Source organism: Gymnoscopelus braueri (assembly GCF_963280865.1).
Source record: "Gymnoscopelus braueri genome assembly, chromosome: 5".
In the NCBI taxonomy this organism is placed as follows: Eukaryota; Metazoa; Chordata; class Actinopteri; order Myctophiformes; family Myctophidae; genus Gymnoscopelus; species Gymnoscopelus braueri.
In genome coordinates this window covers 37,839,629-37,866,849 of record NC_137606.1, presented here as the reverse complement: position 1 = coordinate 37,866,849, position 27,221 = coordinate 37,839,629, and the positions used below count along the sequence as shown (strand labels likewise).

The following is a 27,221-nucleotide window of genomic DNA, read 5'->3' as shown; positions in this document are numbered from 1 at the left end:
CAAAATGTCAGCCAATCAGCAGAGTACCCATTTATCAGCCTCATTTTTATAGTGTTCCAGTTTAAAAAATCAGCTAATTTCTTTGTCATCACTTCCAATTTCACTTGGTTTATCTGTAGCCTGTCTGAGTTCTCTATCCTGATTGGATCAAATTGGTATCCGTTCCGACCTGAAAATGCATTTTCTGTTTGCTTAAGAACTGGAGAGACATGGAGACTCCTGTTACTGAGCAAACACTCGTTCAGTAGAGTACTATCAGAATATAGAGCTATTTAACACTTATTTTAACCAAAGAAAATCACTTACCCTACTTTAAGTAGATGTACTTAGTTACTTTACACCTTATGCTTTTAGTTTAGCAGATACAGCAGTGTATGTATAAACATTTTCATGATTTTATAGGCAATACATGGTGGCCATTCCTGCAGTAATCGAGGCGGGCTCTGAGACTAAGTTCTGCGTGGATTTGCTGCAGCCCAACGAAAATCTGACCATGACCATCTGGCTAGTTGCCCCTGACATGAACAGAACAATCCTCCAGAAGACTTCAGACAAACCATTCCACCACTGTGGACTATTCCAGGTCAAAAGTTGATATCACTTAGTTTTGTTAAATTCCCATTTAAACATCAATCTTCAAATGCACCACTGCTACTGCTTATTGGTTAGTTTGATTGTAGCCTTGGATCATGACTATCATAGATGTATCTTATCGATTCTGACAAAATCGATAAAATGCATCTATGATCGTCTTGATCCAAGGCTAGTTTGATTGGGTAATTGGCGTGGTTCAATATTGGATTTTGCACCATAAAGCTCTGATGGCAAGACATTTGCGGTGTCAATCTTATCATTTGCAGTGTCAATCTTATCTTTAATGGTAACTTCCTGTATCCAACACAGGCTCTAGCAGTGGAGAATCAACTGGTGCTGAGTCTTGAGGTGGTGGTGCAAGGTCAAACATTCCTATCTAGAGAAGTCAGGAAAATCATGTTCAAATCCTACAAACCCATGACATTCATCCAAACGGATAAACCAATCTACCTCCCTGGACAAACGGGTAACACTGTCTCAACAATCTGAAATTTGGCATTTTTTTTTGTTAAATAAGTGTTTCATAAACAACTTGTAAGTTGGAAAGGAATGACAGCAGTCAATTCCATTTAGCATGTATCCATGCTATTCATTCCTATCCTTTCCTTTGTTGTAGATGATTTGATCTAATGTCATTTATTGCAGTGAAATACAGAATCTTTACCACGGACACCAAGTTCACACCTATCAATGAGTTGGTGAGTGGTAGCTATTTAAATCACATCCACAGTAGGAGCGTCACAGAAGATGTAGGCTATGTATCCATTTTTAAAATAGACAAATATATTTTGGAGGAGAAAATGTATAGGAAAACTAGAAAGGGGTGCTCCTCGGAGCACAGGTATTCTGTCCGATCAGTCCAGTGCCTGAGATAGCTACTCACAGACGGCAGATAGGATGACGGATGGACTGACTCACAGGGGAAGAAATATAATCGACCTCGAATAGTCAGTCTGCTATTAATAGCTAATATGAATATACTGTAGTCGTCACACATCTACATTTATATATTTATATTATGTTCAGAGTGCTTTGTTTGATAATGAGACTGATGCAGATGATAGTTTCCTGTTTAACGGATAATTTTCTTTTTTTTCCATCTTGCAGTACAATATTGTGGAGATTGAGGTAAGACTCACCGTATTTAACGTATAGTAACAGCATGCACCGTGCAGATGCTATCAAATCAGATTTCATAAAAATGTGTTGTGTACTGGTAAAGCTCATCTGTAGTTGTATGTTGTGAGGTGATTTGGTTGTCCATTGCCTCTTCTCTCCACAATTCCTGTTTGATCAGGATGCTTATGGTAACCGAATTGGACAGTATGTGAACCATACATTTAATGGAAAAATTCTGGAGCTTTCTTACCTATTGAACCCTGAGGCCCACGAAGGAACCTACAAAGTTATTGTTCATGTTGATGACAGGGAAATAGATCCTCATCATTTCAAGGTGGAGAAATACGGTAAGGGAGGTTGCATGCTCATTTGGAGAAATATTTATTCATAATGTTGGGCAACCTGTAAGCCTACGATTATTATGTTTTGAACAATGTGCAGGAAGACTATGTATTTCAAGAATCCAAACTGGATTTTCAAATGGCCTTTTCTATTTCTATATGATAGACATTTCACCCAACATCTTAACATTCTGAAGCATGTGAACATTTCTTTATTTGTCTTTTGAGTCATGACGATTGTATTTTGTCCCCAGTTTTGCCAAGATTTGATGTCAAATTAGAAGCACATGATAAGATGAGCATTGAACAAGAAGAATTTACTGCTGAAGTTTGTGCAACGTAAGTTTGATGCATCAACTTCTCTTGGCTTATGTTCCTGTGGACTATTTGTCTAGACATTTAAACTTTCCCACAGAAAAGAAAAGAAACATGTCTTATGCTTTAAACATTATAATTTACATCAAACATTATACTTTCCCGCATGGAAAAAACACCTCATATGCTTTGAAATATACAAAATGGACAAAAATAAATAAGAATATTTGGGGGAACATATTTTGCAGTTGAAATGCATAGATTCTTTAACCTGAGGTTATATATTCTTGTCTGCTAGACTGGTATTAGTCTGGGAGGCATTGCGTCGGAGCTTGGACAGCAGGGGCGCGGCCACTGCGTTGTGATTCAAATCAACAGCCAATGAAGAAAAGGGGGCGGGATCCACATGCACTGGGTGTTGCATCTAAATAGGATCGACGGGAAGCAATTTCCCCTTGAGAAATTGTGGCCGCCATTGTTGTGTACTGCTGTTTGCCTCTCGTCGGACTTTTTAGATGAGTTGCACAGCTCTCAGACCGGTAAGAGGCGTGTCCGCTCAGATTCTGAGCGTAAGTTACATCCCGCCCACAAATACCAGGGCTCTGGCCCAGAAGTTCCTCGCCGAGCTGGCGAAAACTTCTGGGAACTCGGATTAGACTGGTATGGGTGACTACTACCTTAAGAGATAACATAAGTTTTTACTCTCACTTCATCAGGTACACCTATGGACAGCCTGTGCCTGGTAAGGTAGAAGTGGAGCTCTGCCGACCGCTTAAACGATATATCCCCTACCCAATTAGGCCTGGAAATCCAGAGGGTGTCCCTGACATTACACCCTGTCATAAAGAGAGTAAACAGGTGACATGATCAACTATTCCGTCTCCTTTAGTGCAGTGAAAATAAATGGAACGTTTTGCAACGGAAGTACTAGAGTAAAGGCCATGGGGTCACATTGTTTCAAGTTCTCAGTTGCCACGACTAATTTCAGTCATTTGGATTACATGGAAGTCTTCTATGGAAGCATGTTACGCCCCAAAGATTTTAAACAAGTAGATGGCATATTTTCGCTTATTAGTATTTGAAGTGGTCAAACTAGCAATAGTAACTGTATGGCTACCAAAACATCATAATTTTACATATTGTGCTAATTGTCTATGAACGCTGTTTCACAAATCGCAGATTAGGTCATGGCCTAACAAAAAGTTTCAGTTTGATTTTTATGTTGCTTTAATCCATGAGGGTATATTGAGATGCACATAAAGTATGCCTAAATACCCTCATCAAGTTTCATAGCAATCTTCCCATTAGCTTCTGAGGTATCTGGTGTGAAAGAGGAAGGGAAGAGTCTCCGCACACACAAATTTATATAATTCTCTGTGCACAGAAAATGTATGTTCTGTATTTTCTTCTTTGTTGTACAGACTAACGAGAGAGGCTGTGCCACTTTTACTTTCAAAATGTCAACTTTCATCACACCTGCCCAAAAGTTTCTTGATGATGAATTGCACCTCAATGCTAAAGTACAGGAAGATGGAACAGGCAAGTCTTCACACTGTTGGAACAGTTTCAAGCAAAAAGCAATGAGCTCAGTAGCTCATCAATGTCATGAAATGTTTATAACACTGAAATGACATGGAGGGGTTTTCTCCACAGGTATTACACAGCCACAAGGGAAAGTGATCTCTCTCTCTTACGTTATTGGAACACTTTCCTTTATTGAAACGCCCAAGGTGTATGAGGACCAATCAGTGATTGAAGGAGAAGTAAGTCCAAATATATGGTTTTACACCTATTGCTTCAGTACAGTCTACACATTTAACACTGGCCATATGCACTCCGTCTGTATAATGTTGTTTTGTATTTCCAACAGGTCAAAGCACTTCACTTGAATAACACACCCATTCCTGACATGTTGGTGTACTTGTTTGAGGGTAAAATACGGTCGGCAGCGCGTAAAATATTGAACCTCACAACTGACAGCGACGGTGAGGCCCGTTTCTCATTCAACACGGCAAACTCTGGAAAGGACATCCTCCTCACAGTAAGTCAGACATGGGTAACTCCAGAATATAGGGAACAAGGATATATATAGGTTCATTTGGATAAAAATGGCTCAAGCATCACAGGAAGTCCTAAAAGGGAACATTTTATTAACAATTTATACAAAAGAATATTCTGGTTTACCAATATTCTGGTTGACCAACTTCATTTATATGATTGATAGATTTTTCTTTATTAAAGTGTCATGCTTCTAAGGAAGCCCGGTCCATATGGACTTACAGGACACTTTTACATTTCATTTGACATGGACAATGAACCGACAATTCACAAATGAATAACCAACTAAAACACTGAAGCTTTTGGTTTTTTATGGCAGTATAGTAAATACCCGCCAACTAAAATACCGAGCTTTTAGTTTAATCCCCCCCCCCCTTTTTTTTCTCTGATCAAGGCTAGTGCTACACCAGTGTTGGAGTACCATAGATACAGAACGCCACACTATGAGGAAGGGGAACATCAACTGTCCCTGGTTCAAGAAGCCACAGTTGACACCAAGACAGTGAGCTCACTGGAGGTGAAGAAGACTGAGAACCCATTGCTCTGCCATGGAGAAAACATCACCATCCACTACACTTTAGTTGGAGAGACTGCAGGCCCCGTGGACCTGATGTACCTGGTGAGTAGTATACACGGTACCTCACACTGCTTGGCTCATGGGCACTCCAATGAACTCAATAGGAAGTTTAATGGAAACACTTGACACCTGCATGTGTTTACGGTTTCAATCAGTCAGTTAACTGACTCGGAAACGAGTATGCCACCTTTGGGGAAACCTGGGACTACAGTGTGTGCGGGTGAGAAACCAGCAGCAGAGGGCATTCTCTGGTGCACTAACGCCTATAAAGTCTGCAGCATACTCCAAATGAAGCCAGACCTTTTTCGGCTTTGGCAGGGCTTGCCGAACCAAGTCCTTGAAGGACAAAACTGTTCTACCCATTACGGCTCAGCTCTAAATTCTGAACGGTAAACCCCTCCCACTCAGTAGTCTGGCTAGGAACACCGTGGCTCGCTCAAGCAGGAAGGATTGTGTACAGTGCTGGAATGGTGGTTTTACCAACTAGATCTCCATACTGTATGTTTGCTTAATCACCCTCCAATGTGCTTTGGCAAATTTCTCAGGTTTTGCCATTTCTTGCGACAGGTTGTGTTTATGGTCAAAGAGATCTCTGCTTGCAGAATTAAGATTTGGGCAGAATGCGAAAACGAATCATGCCACCCGCAAAATTCTGACCAATCATACTTGATGTTCGGGCAGTGTAGAAAATCTTCGAGGTGCAAGAACCGCGAACAGAACTTTGGCAAGGCACTACTGAAGTTCTTATATCATTTTGTTCTCCAAAAATAATGCTGCACCGCATACAGGTTGGTCAGGGTGCCTGTTCAGCAGAGAGCGGAATTAAGAGGGAACATGCTCACGGTCAGGTGTAAAACGGTGGTCATGTGTCTCAGTGGTTGTCTACACCCTCGCAATAGTAGAGATATTCAAATTCAGTACTTTTCGATTAACTTACTAAATGTTCAGTTAACTCGTTTAACTGGGAGCTATTTTTTATTTGTGATAATTATGTTATATATTTTCTTTATCTATGAAATGTGTCTATCTTTAAAATGTTATCTGAATAGACTGGACGCATTAGCATCAGCATAGTGCCAATATAGAATTTTCTCTATTTTGTCTCTAGATTTTATCCAGAGCAGCTATTTGCGACCAAGGACTAGTAAAGGTTGAAGTGCTGAATTCTCCAGGTAAGTCGACGACAAAAGACAACGACAATTATGTCCAGTGTAAAGCTTCCTGTGTTTAATTTGAAATGAAACAATAAATAAGAAAATATTTTTTTTGATAAACGACCTGAAGTTTAACATACAGAGACATTTTGGTCGCAGCACAATTTACGGTACACTAATTTGACATAATAAGCCGTTATTACAAATAACGTGTTTCTTATTAGAAATAATGTTTTTATTAGAAAGAAACAAACGTTGTTATACCCTTATTTTCCACTATTATCCCTTAATTATGTTCTAATTAGAAATGGAATGAAACGTAACAAAAGGCGTTATTAGAAATGGTGTTCTCTGCTATTAGACAGAAACAAACAGTTATACTCTAATTATGGAACATAATTCCTAGAGGCTAACAAAGCCTAATAAGACCTAACAAAGCCTAATCAGACCTAACAAAGCCTAATAATTAATACATGTTCTTTATAATGCCTAATGTTATGTTATTTCCACTTACTTGACCGTCACATTACAACCCCGCAACTACTAACTACACAATGTGATGTTAGGCTACTATTAGTCTACTGTAAGGGTTTCGTTAGAACAAATGTGTTCTTTATTAGGCCTTTATTTAATGTTATTTCCACTTACTTCAAGTTACTTTACATCTAATTACAACAGAACTGCACCGTAAATTGTACATCAGCCATTCCGGGCTAACTTCATGACACATTATATTCTTCCTACCTTTTTGCTTAATACAAATTATTATGTTATTAGGAACAAATTACCTCATTACTACAGAACTGTACCGTAAATTGTACACCAGCCAGTCCATGCTAACGTCATGAAAGGAGAATGCATGCTCGTTATATATCAATATTCGCTGATTATTAGTCTAATTTCTGACAAACTGTAGGCCGACTTCCAAATAACTTACCTGCTCCAGAAATGTTATGGAAGCCCATTGCACATTACTGCTATACTGCTCACTATTACATATTATAAAACATGAGGCACATTAACTTAGGCTACTTTCTCAATACATTTGGCTAGGTGAAGACAAAATAGCCTAAACACACCCTAGTGGCTGGTTGCTGTAGATCATAACATCAACTCGGAAAGCTTAATAAATTGAAACAATTGCTGCAGCTTATTATTTTATTTTCACTCACTGCAAAATAAGCCATTTTGACAATGAAATCCAGTATTATGGACATTTCTTTTAAGCTTTGCCACTCCAAGCACTTTAGGAAAAAAAATATTAAGGACACTAAAACGAACCTTGACAATTAACAATAAAACATTTCTCTGACAAACGTTGAATAAAATATATAAAACAAGTGTCCGAAAGTCTTTATATTCCAAAACGATCCGGTGTTGCTTCTCACACTGGACGTTAGCTCAGCTAGCATGAGGCTAACAGTGTAACTCGAGACGCCTGCTTACTACAGTAACGTTCAAACCAGGACTCGTCTTGACTCCAAACAGGATAAATATTAAACACTATCAATACAGATGAGTAAACTCATTCATCACTTATGCACTAAGTGTTACGATTGTCACGTAATGCTCCCGTTTAAATACACATGTGAGTCCTTCAGACACACCAAAACCTCTCCCTCTAAAATTGGCTAAGCACACACACATCCCAGCTCGTCCCGCCCCCCAACCAATCATATGCTTGGAAAAGTGATGGACCGAGATGTAAAGGTTTTCTGCCATGCTCTCAGATGTTTTACGTTCTAGCGCCCTACCCTTACAGTAGACTAATAGTAGCCTAACATCACATCGTGTAGTTAGTAGTTGCGGGGTTGTAATGTGACGGTCAAGTAAGTGGAAATAACATAACATTAGGCATTATAAAGAACATGTATTTATTATTAGGCTTTGTTAGGTCTTATTAGGCTTTGTTAGCCTCTAGGAATTATGTTCCATAATTAGAGTATAACTGTGTTTGTTTCTGTCTAATAGCAGAGAACACCATTTCTAATAACGCCTTTTGTTACGTTTCATTCAATTTATAATTAGAACATAATTAAGGGATAATAGTGGAAAATAAGGGTATAACGTTTGTTTCTTTCTAATAAAAAACATTATTGCTAATAAGAAACACATTATTTGTAATAACAGCTTATTATATCAAATTAGTGTACCGTAAATTGTGCTGCGACCGACATGGTCACAAAGCACACCTTCAAAAAAGAATTCTGGTTATTAAAATCCCCAAAATAAGCATAAATGCATAAGCTGCAGTAATCTACATTAATCCATTAAGTGGCTATATTGCCAGTTTACTACCAATTTACTTACCTGCTGTGTGTTTCCAGTTACAGAGGGCGAGATCTCCTTCAAGTTGGAGGTCACCCCAGAGATGGCTCCATTGCTCCAGGTGCTGGTGTACACCGTCCTCCCCAGTCAGACAGTCATTGCTCACAGCGCAGACTTCACCACAGAGAAATGCTTCCGTAATAAGGTCAGTTAAAGTCTGACACATACAAGCCATTTTAGAAATGTGCAGCAAATTGACAAACGCAATCAATTTCTGGAAACGAACACACCAAATTGCAGCAAATGAATTTGTTCAGAAAAGTGCAGCAATTTCAAAACACACAAATTGAGAAATACTGCAAAAGGGCAGAATTGAGGTACAACACAATGGAAAGTTGTCCTTTATTAAAAACAAAAGACAAAAAAATCATTTTAGGCCTCACGCAACGTCAATGTTGGGCAACGGTTTCTGCTGCATGTGACTTCAAGAGGCCAATTCTGGCCCTGGGTAATAAAACCTGAACACTGAATTACGCGTCGGTACAATAACTTTGGCAAGCTGTATATATCTGCTTGTGCTGTATATAAAATTAGATGTGTGTATATCGTACAGTATATAGGTATGTGTACATATACAGTATATAGATGGATGTGTTTTGTATAGGTGTGTATATGTGCTTATTTGTGTTCTCTTTAGTGCCAATGTTCATGTGATCTCAAGGGATCACAGGAACATGGTCTGACATGGTCTAGTCACTGTGGAGGATGAGGGGTCAGAAGAAGGGTAAGATGTGAGTGAGGCTATAGTAAGTCTTTACAGGTATCATGGTCATAGCCCTGAAGCCAAGGTGATGTTTTGTTTACATGTCAGGTGTCTCTGGATTTCTGTCCAAACACGGCGATCCCCGGAGAGAAGAATATACTGCATGTGTCAGCCATGCCAGGCTCGCTGTGTGGTGTCAGTGCCATCGACCAGAGTGTTCGCATCAAGGAGCCAGGAAAGCAGCTGGATGCAGACAAGGAAAGACTTTAATCTTGCCTGGCATCCTCATCACTTATGCCTCATTTTATATACTGAAACTTCCATGGCAGTTGTATCTACTATCTAGTCTATCTAGTCTTTTCCTATCTTCATTTATACTTTCCAGAAACATCCACATCCAATTACAAGTTTAGCCATCAGTCAGTGCATAGACTGTCTGTGTTTACAGTAGAGGGTAGCACAGGTCTGCCCGGAACCGGGTCAGTTCCAAATCTTGACTTGTCCCTTGGGCACGGGTCAGATCAGTTTCAATTGCCACAGGTGTCAGTCAGTCCGTCTGAAATGATAGACCTGACGACCAGCTTTTATAATGTATTTCTTTATTTTTAATTATATGAAACTCTTTAACCTTCGTCATTTTAAGATGAGACATATGCGTTGCACTCCAAAATCCATATCATATGTTCTCGCATATTGAATGAGCCACGCTTAACGTTTACAGCCAATTGAAATGCAGTCAAGCGCACTGCTGAACACCATGGAGGTTTCTTTTAGCGCAAACGAAAGCCACAGGGAAGTTGCTAGTTGGAATGTCATCTGTGTGGAGCATGTTTGTGGTCATTATCTGCGGGGACGGTAACAAAGTCGGCGAAAATGTACCGTCTCTGCAACACAGAGCCGCACTCCTGTCTCATCTTAGCTATCTGTGACTGAGACCTCCACTCCGGAGCCTCTGCTGGGGCACTCGCGTCTAGTCTCAAATTTACGGTATTCTCATTTCACTGTGGCATTGAGAGTCTCGATGCCACAGTGAAATGAGCATACCGTAAATGAGCATCGGTTTCAGTACGGGTCTAGTCTAGAGATGCGGTCAGGGTCCAGTTTTCCTCTGTCCTTCTTCGGGCTGAGTCCAATTTTGGTCTGAACCACATTATCCACGGGTCCGTTTTCGGACCGGGTATGATTTTCTTTTTTCACCCGTGCTACCCTGTAGTTTACAGTAGGGGCAGAAATCGCTAGCTACCTGACGATCCGATTCAGAGGGCTACGATTCGATTATTTTGTGATGCATTGCGCTTAATTTACTTCCATTTTCTTTTATTGATAATACAAACAAATGGAAGAGATGTGTCACTATCAACTGGAAGGTTATTTGACAACATCAAAAATTGCAGAAAACCAACAAGAAAACAAACAGTCCTTTTTTGTAAAATAATACTCACTTATAACAAAGGCTTCTCAATATTCTGATAACCAACCAATATCTGTCTGACCAGCAGGTATTAATTTTGACACAACCTCTCTTCTTTGAACAGATATTTGACCGGTTGCCAGTCAAGATGGCACACTATATTCCGTATGAACTTGAAGATAGCGTACATGTACAATGTTTGCCTGTGAGACAAAAAAGACGGATCTACTTTGGACGTGATGAAAGAAAGGATGCTTACACAGTGTTTAAGGTATCTCTATGCAATAACTTCATGTAAAATTTTCAAAATATGCCATACGCCAAGGATGGATCTTTTTGAATTGCAAATATGGAATGTACTCCAATTTACTCAGGTATTTTTTATGTTTTATCTAGGACCTGGGACTGAAGATGGCAACAAATTTGGCTATCAAAGCACCTTCCTGCGTCCTTTTCAGGGGAAGAGAGTACTACAAACAAAGATTCCAACCAAGTAAATGTAACAAGCATGAATTCAGCTGAATTCAGTTATCATTGTCTGAATTCATGAATATAGTGTTGTTTGTTCCAGTGTATCAAGCAGCTATGTTGAGGTTTCCTGGGCAAGCTCATCCAATGTTGCGGTTTTCTGGGCAAGCTGCTCCAATTCCACCTCCCATACAGACGATCCGCTCCTTCTTCCCAGAGACATGGATATGGGACCTGGTGGAGGTTGGGTGAGTGCACAGAGCTACAACATGAGAATTACACATCCCATTATTATAGTTAAAAGAAGGTCAATCTACATCAATTTGTTGAATTTGAGTGGTTCAAGACACACTTCAAAGCTGTATTTATCAGGTTGGTATGTTTTAGCTGAATTACCACAGCAGACGGTGGATGATAGTGTCTGCTGTGGTATGTTTTCGGTTGAAGGCATCTCATAAGCCACACAAAACTGAAGGTTACTTGTGTAATCATGTAATCAGAACTTATTCTCATTGGCCAGCATGTACATGATGTTCAGTAGTTTAATATTTGCCTGTCTGTCCATCATCCTTCCTTTCAGGGTTTCAGGAACAAAGGACGTGTTCCTCACTGTCCCCGACACCATCACCACATGGGAGACGGAGGCTTTCTGCTTGTCCTCAAGCGGCTTCGGTCTTGCTCCTCCCAAGAGGCTCAAAGTCTTCCAGCCCTTCTTCCTGGAGCTCAGCCTGCCTTACTCCATCGTCAGGGGAGAGAGATTTGTACTTAAGGCTACTGTCTTCAACTACCAGTCCAGCTGTATCATGGTACTGTATACACACTTTTCAGAATACAAAGCGTGGCCACAAATGTAATTACAATAGAAACTTTTATAAAATCGGAAAGAAAGACCAAACTGGGAGCTACTCTCTTTTGCAATGGCAGTCCAAAATATATTTTGCCTTTATTTTATATAGCCTACCACATAATGGCTGTAGAATATATTTGGGCCTTTTTACAGCATGGCTCCTAGGGGCCGTGCTGTCTATAAGAGGGTCTGTTTGTTCAAGGCTAATCTTGTAAACCACTCTACTGATTGGCACCTAATTTCTTGTGTACACTGCCTGCAGTCCAGGTATTGTTAAAAAAAAAAGTAATATAAAAAGTTACAATAGCATGTAACTCTGAAACCTTGCCCAAATATTAAGTCATAAGTCTTAATACTGTAGATCATATGAAGTTTATTATAGACTGGCCACATGAAGTCCAAGATCTATAAGAAGCTACACTGTAATTAGAGCTCTGGCTTGTTTATTATATTTTAATGTCATACAAGTACGGTTCAATCATCAATCAATCAATCAATCAGTCATCTCAGCCTTTATTTTTTATTTATTCCACATTGTTTGGTTTTTCCTTTTTCCATCAGGTGTATGTGACTCCCAGCTCTTCTTCAGATTACACTCTCTCACCCATCCCTGATGAAGAGTACTCCTCCTGTGTCTGTGCCAACGGACGCAAGACCTCCCACTGGACTATGGATGCCTCTGTCTTCGGTGAGACCTGAACTCTAACTTGAGTACCACAGTTTAGAATTTCAAACCATGCAATAAAATCGACTCGTGGAAATGCCTTTGGCTTCCCTATGGGACAAGCTTTAACACATAATCAAACCCCACATGACACACGGATGGCAGCTTCCAGTACATTTTCAAGTACATCTTCTGATCTGCGTGTCATCAGAGATGGTTGACGTGGCATTACTAATGTATGTTTCCAGGTGTTGTTAATGTGACACTGAGTGCTGAGGCAGTGGCGTCCAATGCATCGTGTGACAACGAGACAGTCAGTGTACCAGAGAGAGGTCGTATTGATGTCGTCACACGCTCTCTGATAATCAAGGTAGGATATGAGATTTTAAACCTACGATGAGTTTTGTCTGTCTCCCTCCAACGGAGAGAAGTTGTAATAGTTATACGATTTTAAACCCGCAATCCATACAACTATTTCCAGAGAGTAATACAGATGGTGTGACTATAGTGTCATCTGGTGTGCCCTCTGCCTCAAATAACTTTATTGACAATGATGGGGGTCAAACTCTTCTCAATGGAGGTGTAGGGAGACCACAGCAGATGTGCTAGTTTTATTGTAACTATTAGGGCTGACCTTCGATTCTTTTGGGCCTAACAACGAGGGACGGGGTCACGGGGGTTAAATGACAAGTCGGCTGTCGAGCTGTGCTGCTCACTTGGCGGGTGTGTGTCTAACCAGATAACATGCATGCCGAAATTAAATGAAACATGTTGCAGGCTAAACAAATTACATGAGATAATGTATTATATAATGAGCCAGCCGCGTTACATTTACCGTAAAGGAGGTAGTTGTTCGTGTTGACGGATTTACACCCCTTTTAATTCTAAACTTTGTTGATATTAGAATCCTTTACAGATATGTACTTACTACTTATGTAGTCATGTGAGCTGCATGTTTTCTGCAACGTTAATTATTAGCCCCACTAGCGGTGGTTGCCCATGTCAGTCCATCCGTCCAGCACTTTTGTTTGAAACAAAATAATCAAATAAAATTATCTAAACATTATCTCCAACTATTGGCCGGATTATAATTATTTTCTTTCCAGCTTCATGGACCAGATATCTCGTAGATATCTAAAATTGTAATGGGGGGGATTGCCATGCAACTTAACACATTGATTGCCAAGATATTAAACATAGTTTTCTATCCCCGTGCCGGTGTATAATTACCTCAATCCGATGATATTTGAAACGCTGTGGAACCGACATTGTGTTAAAAAAAACACGAAAAAATGGTTCCTGTGAGTAGGCGGAAGGATCTGTGTATCCATGGGAACGACTAGTTTCCAACCGCGATCCGCCATTTTGGAGCTTTGGTCCGCTGAAAACGGGTGGTTTTCAATGAAAAAAAAATAAACCATCATTGGGGCGGGTGGAAGTGACGTTTTTTGGAATGATGTCACATCCACATTTTTCTTCTCTGAGAGACGATCGATCATTCCAAAGCTGTGTTAGGTCACCCCTTGTGGAATTTTCCCCCCCCAAAAAATGAAAGAACGCATATATGCGATCTAGGCAATAAAGTGATGGATTTGAAAGAACTCATATATGCGATCTAGGCAATCAATGTGTTAATGTGCCTTCATGTTCTATGGAGGAAAAGCCCAACTGTTTGAAGAACCCCACAGCACCCCAGGAAGAGGCTCATTCATGCGTCTCTAATATTGGGGATCCTTTAATAAACAAACATTACCTTTTCTCTAGACTCTTGAGCCACAACTCTGGCCAAAATGTGGCGTTTACAGTAGAATTGTCTCTAAAATGGACATGGCCAAAATGTCTGTTACAGAAAACTTGTCCCCAAATGGGCAAGGCTATCTTTATAATCATAAATTTAAAAACTAAAACAATGTGCTGAAAAAAATGATTTGTGTGCTTTGGACAGACACTGATGTGACTTTTAGACTTCGTAGTCTTTTTTTCCCTCCGTTAAATGTTTTTCCAACTTATAACTTTTGGTGTTTACAGTTTAACTTTGTTTTATACCAATACTGGTGGGCTGATGAAGAGAGAACAATTTAATCTATTATAATCAAATTATCTTGTATGTCAATATGATTTGAAAATGACTGAAATCAGTTTTGGCTGATGGTCTTAATATTATATGGTCTTAATATGTATTTGGTAATGAAGTAAAAGGTCACGTCATGTGATTTTCAGTGCAGGTATGCTTATATTCTGTCCAGGTTCACTTGTTTCTGCCTGTTTGGACAGCTGCCACTACAAGCATACTGTATTTCCATGTTGGATTACATTTTACTCAAACAATTGAGAACGATTATTATTCTCAAACAATTCAATGTATGTTAAGCATAACATTTGGCCAATTAATGGATTGAATTAATTGTCTGCCTTTCTCCCTTTTTCAGCCAGAAGGAACGGAAGTGAGTAAGACCTACAACTGGTTGCTGTGTCCTGAAGGTGAGTGTACCTGGAGGCCTGGCAGAAATAACACAGGGGGCAGAAATAACACAGGGGGCAGAAATAACACAGGGGACAGAAATAACACAGGGGACAGAAATAACACAGGGGTGGATGGTTTCAGGCAAAGAATAATATAATAAAAATATGTTGGTCTTTAGTTTGTTTTTCTAATGTACTTTGTTCCTTGAATATAGTGACACCATGGAGTTGTTATGTTATAGGCCTAGTTGACATAAAATGCTGTTATAGGCCTAGTTGACATAAAATGCTATCGTAATTGGATCTTCAGTTAACCACTTAAACCCTGGTATCCCAGAATTCCATTTTTGGGCATGTCATTAGAGGCCAAATTAAATTCTTGCAGTTGCATCTCACAACACGTTGTGCTTTGAGCTGTTTGGTTCTCTTTGTGTGTGTGGTTCAGTGGTTGACACAAGGACCTAATATCGTTATTCCTGTCTCCTAACCCTAACCATGTTCCCAGAGTTTGTGACTGAGGTGATTTGTTTCATGTTTTTCTCTGTCTAGGAGAGACTTTGACAGAGGACATCCAGCTACAACTCCCTGATAATGTGATTAATGGATCGGCCCGTTCTTCTGTCTCTGTCCTGGGTAAAGATGCCTGTAGTTTGCTCTTTTATTTCAAGTTTTTTTTTGTTTAATACAAACGACATAGTAATCATCTAAACATTTGTATTACTCATCGACCATTGATTCTTAAAAAAGCCCATTTATGGCTCTTTGCAACTACAAAGTGTAAACCAGACCCTTCCCTTCACAACCTGACCTTACCTTCGTTACCTTATTTTCCGGAACGTATGAAATTCTGTCGTCTTGTTTCCATTAGAACCAGAGCCGCCCCTGAAGGGGGGAGGTGCATCTGGTTATAATGGAATCAGTTTTTGATTTTGTTGTTCACCATTTATGTATTTACACGGGTGTATGTTTTGATGGAATACTTAAACAAGATTATTAACAGTACAGGTAACTGCAGTCCCTACTTTAGGCGTGTAATTATAGGTAAACATAGGCGTGTAATTATAGGTAAACATTTTTTAATAATAACTAATACTATATATATACTTTAAGAAAATGTTTCACAACACATCGTCATGCAACCTGTTGAGCTTGTAGATCTAGAAAAAAGATCTAGAAAAAAAAATGAAAACGTCAATTCTGTGTTTGGTTGGTAGAGTTCATCCTCCGGAAAGCATGAAGCTGTACAGAACATATGGCAATACAGCCAGTAGTTTGAGAGATTTTGTGGCAATACAGCCAGTAGTTTGAGAGATTTTGTGGCAATACAGCCAGTAGTTTGAGATTTTGGGACAGACTGATAGGCCAACATCGCGATCCTTGGAGCCCCTCTGCTAACAGTTTCAGTCTAATATCATCTCTCTTTGACAGGAGACATCCTGGGCCGTGCCATGAAGAACCTGGATGGACTGCTTAGGATGCCGTATGGATGTGGGGAACAGAATATGGCTCTCTTAGCTCCCAACATCTACATCCTGGAATACCTGAAGAACACAAACCAGCTGACACCGGCCATCAAGGAGAAGGCCATTCCCTTCCTGAGCAGCGGTGAGTCCAAGTGTCTGGATTGTCTTAATTCAAGTGCCAGCAATCCGAGTTAATCACCCTCCAACACACCTGTACCTCAACTACAATGCTGTGTTCCTCTGTTTTTCATGACTTTATAATAATGAATAAACTAAATGCAGGCTACCAGAGGCAACTAAACTTCAAGCACAGCAATGGTGCCTACAGCACGTTTGGAACTGGACAAGAGAACACTTGGTGAGAATATCACTAAATGATTAAGATTGATTCAGAAAACATGCAAAATACATAGTAGTATTTTTGTTATATAAATGTGAGACCTACAGTATAATTTAGTTTGAGGTATGGGATATCCATGCAACCCTCAACTAATGGCTTGATGACAAATGGGACAGGTTGACTGCATTTGTCCTGAGATGTTTTGTCCAAGCAAAGTCTTTCTACGACTACATCGACCAGTGGAACATAGAACAAGCAAAGACCTGGCTGGAGAGTAAACAGAGACGCGATGGCTGTTTTGAACAATCTGGAAAACTCTTAAACAACAGAATGAAGGTATAGAGGATCAATTGGAATCTGGTACACACTCTGTAAAGAAGTGTATCATGTTAACGTTTCTAAGATATATTTTAGAGAAGATGTATGGGAGAATATCACATGTATTTGTATAATTATTATTATTGTTCTCCTCTCTGTAGGGTGGAGTGTCCGATGAAGTGACTCTCAGTGCTTACATCACTGTTTCATTCCTGGAGATGAATGTGTTGCCTTCAGTAAGTCTTTTGTTGTTGTTTTTACAGCTGTTTTAGAAGATAATTCAGAGACTGTACAGTAGAGAGATGGGGAAACGCTCAGGAAGTGAGATCAGGTGACATGCAAGCCACATTCTAATATGGATTTGAACCCATGATGCCCCAAATACTGTAGTTCTGACACTGAAGAATAGACATTTTAAGCAGCATGAGATGACTGTAAATGGTCCGACTTTTTTTGTATTCATTGTACATTTGACTATCATTGTCAAGGAGAAATTGACCATCAATGTGAAGGAAATTGTCCTGAGAACTGTGAAGCGTATGTCTGATGCAATAATATAAGCTTCAGAGCTTGCTGCAGTGCTGCTATGGAGCACATTTACCTGGTGAAGGCTAGATTGTGTCACTTCTGGATGTAAAGCCTGTTTGTGTCTCTCTGTAGGATCCTGTGGTGAAAAGTAGTCTGTCTTGTCTGAGGAAGGCCGTCGATGAGTCCATGAAGACCAACACGTACACTACAGCTCTGCTGGCCTACGTCTTCTCTCTGGCGGGAGACCAGGAGACGAGTGCGCTACTCCTACAACACCTGGACCAGATTGCAGTGAAAGATGGTGAGATGGAAAGACAGACGGATACATTTAGATAACATAAAAGCAGATAAGATGGTAAAGATATGATCAAACTATTTGCTTCACTTTATTAGCATAAAGCATTACTGCTGTGCTGTATTGCTACTGTGCATTTACTAGTAAAAGTTGATTTCATTAATGGTTGTTTTGTCTTTTGTGTGTCTGAGTGGTTCCCCAGGAGGTTTCTTCCACTGGACTCAGACCTCGGACGACACATCGGCCTCTCTGTCCATAGAGATCAGCTCCTACGTGCTGCTGGCCAATCTTACCAGCCCTGAACCTACCGCTGCAGACCTGGGTTATTCCGCTCACATCGTGAGGTGGTTGACCCGCCAGCAGAACTCCTACGGTGGCTTCTCCTCCACACAGGTACTGCTCAGCTTCTTGGAACCACACATATGCCCTTGCCTTATGTAGACTTCCACCTGTGCCTCCCCCTTTCCCTCTGTTCTGTTGCCGTTTGTTAGTAAACACAGATGCTGCATTCAGATGGAGACAATATACGGTGGATTAAACTGTTGCATTCAAACAAGTTTCAAACATAGAAGTAGGCTGTGTGAACCGTGGGATTGATCTTACTGTGGTCAACTGTCTTTGAAGCTATTCATAGTCTTTAGTAGTCTCAAGCTCTAAAAGTCTGTCTGGTAATTCACATCAGATCATCACCAGACAGCACCGTTTATAGCTGGTCAACAAGCTCTGTACATGGCAGACTGATGTCAGAGGTGGTTTGTGTGCTTTGTAGGACACAGTAGTGGCTCTTCAGGCCCTGGCTCGCTACTCTACTCTGGTCTTCACCCAAGAGGGCTCCAGCACTGTGACGGTCAAATCCTCCAGCGGTGAAGAGATCTTCGTTGTGGATCAGAGCAACAGACTGCTTTACCAGGAGAGGGCGCTGGAGGATGTGATGGCAAATTACAGCCTGGAGGTTAAGGGCACTGCATGCGTTTCAGTGCAGGTCAGCTCCTATCTGTCCTATACGTAACTAAAAATGGCTTCTACATGCCTTGGCTATTGACTCTTCATGACTGTAGAAATCGAATTCCACTTTTCTGTTTCCTCAGATGTCTCTTAACTACAACATCCCAACACCAGTTGAGGAAAGCAGTTTGAACATCACGGTCACACCTGAGGCTGACTGCAGCAACTCTCTGAGGAAAATGACTCTGAAACTACAAAGCCTGTAAGAATCACCTGTAGAGACAGAACAACAGCTATGTCAATAATACATTTACATTAAATGTACCTAGTATTGACATGGCTGTGCAGCACATTTGAGTGTTGTGTATGACATTTTCATACAACACTCAATGTGCTGCACAGAAAAAAGAAATCCCCAATTTGAGAATATAAATAATATAGCAATTTTGCCTACCTACAAGATTCCCCCAAAATATTTGAATTAGAAATAATGTTTTTAAATGTTATACCCACACAGATATACTGGACATGAAACGACTACAAACATGGTGTTAATTGATGTAACAATGCTTTCTGGATTCATCCCAGACCCAGAGTCTTTGAAAAGGGTGAGTTATTGTAAAAGGGGAAAAAGGTGCCTTAGTGGGAACTTTTACTAAGTAGAGGTTAACATTCCAATACAGAGTTGATAACCAGTTTAATATGGTTTATTCACAGCTGAAGCTGCAGATGGATCGTCTAGAGCAAAAGGACGATCACGTCGTTATGTATTTAGAAGAGGTGAGAGACCAGTTGTTGTCCTGGTAAGATGGAAAACCAACATTGCTAGGGGGTAGGACTATTATAAAATAGAAAACCAACAGTCCTGGTAGGATGGAAAGACCAAGGACTATTGGGAACCACTGGCATAACAAGTATTATGACAATATAGGGCACAGTAATGCATACAGTAAGGTGAATAAATTAAGCATAAAGGAACAGTGATGATCTACATTTCTGCCAACAGTTAACAAAAGGCATAACCGTCAACCACATCTTAGAGCTCATACAGGAAGTCCCAGTTCAGAACCTGAAGCCAGCACTGGTCAAGATCTATGATTACTACCAGCCAGGTGAGTACATGTACAGTGTTAAACCTACAGTATGTCAGGCTTACTCGATGGAGTTTGTCAAGCAAGCCTTTTGTTTGCTAAAATATGGAGTTTGTCACGCAAGCCTTTTGTTTACTTTCTGCATCAATTTTCTAACGAGGCATGGTATCATTTTAGATTATTGTCTGAGGCATGGTATCATTTTAGATTATTGTCTACACCAGGCCGAAAGGCATGGCAAGAGAGTAAGTACAAAATGCCTCAAATCATGAATGCATGTCTGATTGCTGTGAAAGGCCTAAGAAGAAATGCCACCCTTTTCTCATTGGCCTATTATAGCGCCACCAGGAGACCACAATAACCTACCTGACCTGGCGGAGACCTTTTTCTATTTCTACAATTATTCGGATTTTTTTTCTAGTTCTACAATTATTCTGACCTAGTGTCGTAGGCAAATTGATGAATGCAGTGCAGACTAAACATAAAAGCCAAGTGCATGTATTGTCAGTCATCTCCAAATTTGGGCACGGTTTCAGCCCGATTTGACCCCCTTTACTTCCATTATGAATAACTAATAAAACATGTGAAAAGTTTGCAGGTACTATGTTGACTTACTGGCAGCATGCACAATCAATTTGGCACTGATTGGGAGCAGATTGCAAGATCAGCTCTGGGCAAACAGAGACGCATAACTGACATACCCTCTTATTGACTGCTAGCCTTTTAACCACACTGTAAAAAAATCAATGGTTTGATTATAGTTGCATGCAGTAGTTGCATAGTTGTATGCAGTTTATTATATCATCCATCCATCCATCTTCAACCGCTTATCCGGAGTCGGGTCGCGGGGGCAACAGTTCCAGCAGAGAGCTCCAGACCTTCCTCTCCTGAGCAACATTAGCAACTTCCTCCTGGGGGATCCCGAGGCGTTCCCAGGCCAGTGTGGAGATGTAATCCGCCCATCTGGTCCTTGGTCTGCCCCGGGGTCTCCTCCCAGTGGGACGTGCAGCGAGGACCTCCCTAGGGAGACGCTCGGGAGGCATCCGTACTAGATGCCCGAACCACCTAAGCTGGCTCCTTTCCAAGCGAAGGAGCAGCGACTCTACTCCGAGTCTCTCCCGGGTGACCGAACTTCTCACCCTATCTCTAAGGGAGATGCCAGCCACCCGTCTGAGAAAACTCATTTCGGCCGCTTGTACCCGCGACCTTATTCTTTCGGTCATGACCCACACTTCATGACCATAGGTGAGAGTAGGAACGAAGATTGCTCGGAAGACCGAGAGCTTTGCCTTCTGGCTCAGCTCTCTTTTCGTCACCACAGTGCGGTACAGCGACTGCAATACCGCTCCTGCTGCTCCGATTCTCCGGCTGATCTCCTGCTCCGTCCTCCCCTCACTCGTGAACAAGACCCCGAGATACTTAAACTCCTTCACCTGGGGCAAAGCCTCATTCCCTACCCGGACTGCACAATCCACCGGTTTCCTGCTGAGAACCATGGCCTCAGATTTGGAGATGCTGATTTTCATCCCAGCCGACGCACACTCGACTGCGAACCGATCCAGTGAGAGCTGAAGGTCCCGGACCGATGGTGCCATCAGGACCACATCATCCGCAAAAAGCAGTGACGCAACCCTTAGCTCACCGAACCGTATACCCTCTCCGCCACGACTTCGCCTCGAGATCCTGTCCATGAAAATCACAAACAGGATAGGTGACAAGGCGCAGCCCTGTCTGAGACCAACCCCCACTGGAAAATAATCCGACTTACTGCCGAGCACACGGACACAGCTCTCGCTTTGGGCGTACAGAGATTGGATGGCCCTCAACAAGGTCCCCCTCACCCCATATTCCCGCAGCACCTCCCACAGAAACTCCCGGGGGACCCGGTCATATGCCTTCTCCAAATCCACAAAACACATGTAGACCGGATATGCATACTCCCAGGCCCTCTCCAGGATCCCTGCCAGAGTAAAGAGTTGGTCAGTTGTTCCACGACCAGGACGGAAACCACATTGCTCCTCTTGAATCTGAGGTTCGACTATCGGCCGGACCCTCCTTTCCAGTACCTTGGCATAAACTTTCCCAGGGAGGCTGAGTAATGTGATACCTCTGTAATTGGCACACAACCTCTGGTCCCCCTTTTTGAAAAGTGGGACCACCACCCCAGTCTGCCACTCCCTCGGTACTGTCCCAGACTTCCACGCGATGTTGCAAAGACGTATCAACCAAGACAGCCCCTCAACACCCAGAGCCTTCAGCATTTCTGGACGAATCTCATCAACCCCCGGAGCTTTGCCACTGTGGAGTTGTTTAACTACCTCAGTGACTTCCTTCCGGGAGATTGACGCCGATCCCCCATCATCCTCAGGCTCTGCTCCTGTCAGGGAGGGTGGGTCTGATGTCATTGGGTTTAGGAGTTCCTCAAAGTGTTCCTTCCACCTCCCTACGACTTCCTCACTTGAAGTCAGCAGAGCCCCATCCTTGCTGTATACAGCTTGGATGGTTCCCCGCTTTCCCCTCCTGAGGTGCCGTATGGTCGTCCAGAACAACTTTGGTGCCGCCCGAAAGTCCTTCTCCATGGATTCCCCGAACTCCTCCCACACCCGCTGCTTAGCCTCCGTCACAGCTGTGGCTGCCGCCCTTCGGGCCTGTCGGTACCTTGCAACTGCCTCTGGAGTCCCCTGGGATATCATACCCCGATAGGCCTCCTTCTTCAGTCGGACGGCTTCCCTGACCACCGCTGTCCACCAGGGTGTTCGAGGGTTACCGCCCCTTGAGGCACCTAAGACCTTCTGACCACAGCTCACAGCCGCAGCTTTAGCAATAGAGGCTTTGAACATTGCCCATTCCTGTTCAATGCCCCCAACCTCCACAGGGATGCCAGAGAAGTCCCGCCGGAGGTGGGAGTTAAATTCCTTCCGAACAGAGGTCTCCTCCAAACGTTCCCAGTTCACCCGCACTACACGCTTGGGTTTGCCAGGTCTGTCCAGAGGCTTCCCCCGCCATCTGAACCAACTCACCACCAGATGGTGATCAGTTGACAGTTCCGCCCCTCTCTTCACCCGAGTGTCCAGAACATTCGGCCTCAGATCAGCTGATACGATTACAAAATCGATCATTGATCTTTGGCCTAGGGTACTCTGGTACCAAGTACACTTATGAGCATCCTTATGTTTGAACATGGTGTTTGTTATTGTCAGTCCATGACTAGCACAGAAATCCAATAACAAGCCACCACTCAGGTTCAGATCAGGGAGACCGTTCCTCCCAATCACGCCAGTCCAAGTATCCCCGTCATTGCCCACGTGTGCGTTGAAGTCCCCCAGCAAGACTATGGAATCCCCCACCGGAGCCCCATGCAGGACCCCATGCAGGGTATCCAAAAAGGCCGAATACTCTGAACTCTTGTTTGGCGCGTACGCACAGACAACAGTCAGAGTTTTCCCCCCATCAACCCTTAGGCGGAGGGAGGCGACTCTCTTGTCCACCGGGGTGAACCCCAACGTGATGGCACTCAACCGGGGGCTTGTGAGTATCCCCACACCCGCCTGAGACCTCACACCCTGAGCAACTCCAGAATAAAACAAGGTCCACCCCTTGTCCAGGAGTTTGGTTCCAGAGTCCTTGCTATGTGTGGAGGCAAGCCCCACCAGGTCTAACCGGTAGCGCTCTGCCTCCCGCACCAGCTCAGGCTCCTTCCCCACCAGCGTAGTTACGTTCCACGTCCCAAAAGTCAGCCTCTGCTGCCCCTGATTGGTCCGTCTGGAACCTCTGCTGTCACTGCCACCCATCTGACAGTGCACCCGACCCCACTGGTTCCGATCGCGGGTGGTGGGCCCACGTGGCGGCGAAGATCTGCCCACGTTCCTTCTTCGGGCTGTGCCCGGCCGGGCTCCGTGGTTAGCCCGGCCACCAGGCGCTCGCTGACGAGCCCTTCCTCCGGGCCTGGCTCCAGAGTAGGGCCCCGGGCTTCCTCCGGGCCGGGTCGCATCACTTCGTCTTGAATTGTCCATGAAGTGTTTGGTGAACCCCCGGAGCTTTGCCACTGTGGAGTTGTTTAACTACCTCAGTGACTTCCTTCCGGGAGATTGACGCCGATCCCCCATCATCCTCAGGCTCATTATATCATGAGCATTGATCTAAAATGGTGATTAAGCTGTTGGTCGTTCTCTATGTTTGAGTTACAGCCCAATATCTGATTAACGTACACTAGAGGACCCTTTTATTTCCTGTTGCTCCAAACGCGCTAATGGTTGTCTTGTTTTCACTCAGGTGACAACATGGAGACAGAATACAGCTATCCTTGTGATAATGACCATGTATGATGTCGCATAGCCAGCAGGTATTTACATCATCACCATGTAAAGTGTATATTTTAAATTGATTTCTCATTGTTTGTGTTCTTTACAGTATGTGCAGAATGAGGATTTGACGTAATTGAGATTTTAGTACAAGTGTATCTAAAACTATCACTAGATGTCCCATGCCTATAAAGAAGTAATATTTGTGGAGAGCTAATTTTCTGTATCGTTAAATACTGAGCAATCATTATCTATTAACTTTTCCATGTTCAGACAGTTGTTAAATTTTGCTTAACCCTTTTTGAATAAATACAAGCACATGAATATCTTTAGAAATGCTCACAATGTTTTGATCTTTTTATTTTTATTTTCTCTTTACAGATGGAGTATTTGAAGAGAAATTGTCACAACTTATTCTTCAGCCTATGATTGAATCCAGTTGAAAATAAACCTGTATCATGGAAGATATCATGGACGGTAGTGAATGTGTTCTGTATGTGCGTATACCTCACATTAAATGAAGTTGGTCGATATAATGTATAATGTGTGGCATAGTAGTGTTAGGAGGAATTGCAAACAGTTTTTCAAAATTGCTGACACATTTCTTCAAACCTTCACACATTTTCTCTAAACTTTATAAACATACACTACCCTTGACTCTTGTCAATATCACCCCAAAAAAAACTGTGCTCAAAATGAAACTATGCTTTCAGATCACACACAAAGCCAGTTAAATTATACACATTACAGAGCATTCATTTGACACTGGATAAAACATTTACTGTAGACTACATTTTTTTCCACTGACGGATTCGTCTCCAGGCTAGGCATTCAAGGCATGTCATTTTGCAAAAGTATAGTATCACAACTTAAAGTTAATTTATTGTATACTGTAAGTACTGCAAGTAATAATATCTGTATATATTCACTACTTTCATAAAAGAACAAATAAAACCCTAAACGAACAGCTCATTTACAGTAGGCTACACTTCATTCCTTCATTCTCCCTCAACGTCACATCTTTCTGGCCAGAGGACTTCATCCACATCACATCAAGCAAATTGCCAGACAATGGAGGAAAAGCCCTCAGGTGTGCTGGATCCAGCCTTGACAAAGACTCCACACCTATGCCACCACAAGCCAACTCATTGCCTTGAAGAGATGTTCCCTGATGGGTTTCAGTCATAGACCTTCCACCGCTACACAGAGGAAAAACTCTTCTATTGGGATGAGGAAAGGGCTTTATGGCGGAAGGCAAACGTGTCCCAAACCACAACAGATTCCAAGATTCTGAGCGAGCAAGGAGCCGTTGGTTTGTGTCCACTGCCTGTATAATTCCTCAATCTAAGACTAGGAACACGCCCTGGTGGGGGTGGGGTCATTATTGGAGTATTTCATGGCATTGTACTATAGGCTACTGTTGATTTAAAAGATAAAAGGCAAAATATGTTTATAAAGAAGCATTACACACCTTGGTTAGAAGTTTGTTTATTTTTATTCCCAGGCAAAAATGAAAGTAAGCACCACCCTGGTTATCAATGCTATCCCACGTACATAATACACGTTATGTAAATGTTGAGATTTTAATGCTACAAAACATACATACACAATGCTAAAAGGAATGTGTGATTTCATACTTCATCACACAATTGTAAAATGTACTTCATTTTTCTGGGGGGGGGAAACATCAGCTGCCTGGTGTTTTCACTTGGCCAGATATGTATCAACAGATGAAGAATATAAACAGAATGTAGGTGAACATAATAAAAAGATCAACACCAAAATCGAAGGCTCAACTTGGGTAACAATGGCATGGTTGTGGTGTCTTTTAGTACTAATCATTTAACTCTTTTGGTTCAAACTTCCAGTCAGAGGAAAGTGTTCTCAATGACCAACATCTGGGGCTCTATCTCACTTTCCCCAGCAGATGGTGCCAGTGGTTTGCAAGAATCCTTTTTGGGCAAAGAGCAGCACATCCTCCCAGCACAGACCTTCCCACAGGCAAGGCTACAAGCCAGGACGCGAGACAAAGAGTGTTGCTCTGTGTGGATGACAGGGGGGCTGCTGATGTTACCTAGACTGCTGTTAGAGGTCGTAGATGAAGGTAGAAACTCCGGTTGAACTGTGCAGCAGGTTACTCCCACGCTCTTTAACACATTCGTGACTCCAGATATCAGATCACCACATCTGTACACATACAATTCATCACTTTTAGATTGTTAGGCACAACACAATTATTGAATTATATCTGTCTAACCACAAGTCTTCCCAGAAGAAGGAAAAAGGCATTCATGAATGCTACAGTATTTACTATAAGTAATGATTTAATTACGTTCTAAACCATTCTCAGCCTAAATTTAGATGAGTAATGTTTCAAAACCATGCTTCTAACCCAAATTGAGTGTATGATATTTGCATAATAAATAAATAATGAACTTGACCAAAACAAAAAAAGGTTTTTGGTGACATCCCACAGATTTCAGCAGAGCGGATCAAACTATGCTTAAAAATAACTTCTAAGGTAATAACGACAGACAAACAAAGCATAAAACTTTAAAGTTTAGTACTTCACCTGTGAGTCTGAAAGTCACAATGGCAGTGTACATGCACAGAGGCCACCGTGCACATGTCTGTCAACTGCCAGACGTGGAGGTCGTGGACACCCTGGACGCCAGCAACACTGGCGATTCTCCGTTGAAGGTCAGACACACACACCTTTGGAGGGCTGGCCTGAAGCAATAGTAGACCATACCTGTACACCTGGGGATGACACCTTCTGGTAAAAAGAGACCTGCGTATGATCATTACACATTTTATATATTTTGTTGACTGGAGTCCCCGAGGTCTATGCTTGGCCCCCTCATTTTCTCCCTCTACACCAAATATCTTCACTGAAAG

General features: G+C 42.0%; 2 protein-coding genes across 2 annotated transcripts in view; one reads left to right on the top strand and one right to left on the bottom strand.

Moving 5' to 3' along the window:
* Window positions 1-409: 409 nt before the first annotated feature.
* On the top strand, window positions 410-25,480 carry LOC308085895 (alpha-2-macroglobulin-like; the record flags this gene model as incomplete). Its single annotated transcript, XM_080429210.1, has 32 exons — window positions 410-583; window positions 904-1,060; window positions 1,240-1,292; window positions 1,702-1,722; window positions 1,892-2,060; window positions 3,086-3,111; window positions 4,240-4,410; window positions 4,822-5,046; window positions 6,113-6,176; window positions 8,486-8,631; window positions 9,298-9,447; window positions 10,725-10,784; window positions 10,997-11,099; window positions 11,172-11,316; window positions 11,649-11,874; window positions 12,477-12,603; window positions 12,828-12,949; window positions 15,009-15,060; window positions 15,592-15,675; window positions 16,471-16,647; window positions 16,788-16,863; window positions 17,022-17,181; window positions 17,325-17,399; window positions 17,824-17,992; window positions 18,189-18,379; window positions 18,756-18,968; window positions 19,075-19,193; window positions 19,449-19,539; window positions 19,649-19,711; window positions 19,938-20,043; window positions 24,295-24,341; window positions 25,358-25,480. The coding sequence occupies 32 exons, from the start codon at window positions 410-412 to the stop codon at window positions 25,478-25,480; spliced, it is 3,885 nt and encodes a 1,294-aa protein (XP_080285336.1).
* Window positions 25,481-26,191: 711 nt separating this feature from the next.
* LOC308085894 (uncharacterized protein) overlaps window positions 26,192-27,221 on the bottom strand; it is a gene marked incomplete at both ends in the record, with an annotated part of 5,604 nt that continues 4,574 nt past the window's right edge. Inside the window, 2 exons of the mRNA XM_080429209.1 lie at window positions 26,192-26,510; window positions 26,896-27,083. Of these exons, the coding sequence (XP_080285335.1) occupies window positions 26,192-26,510; window positions 26,896-27,083 (507 nt within the window). The remainder of the gene's footprint in view (window positions 26,511-26,895; window positions 27,084-27,221) is intronic.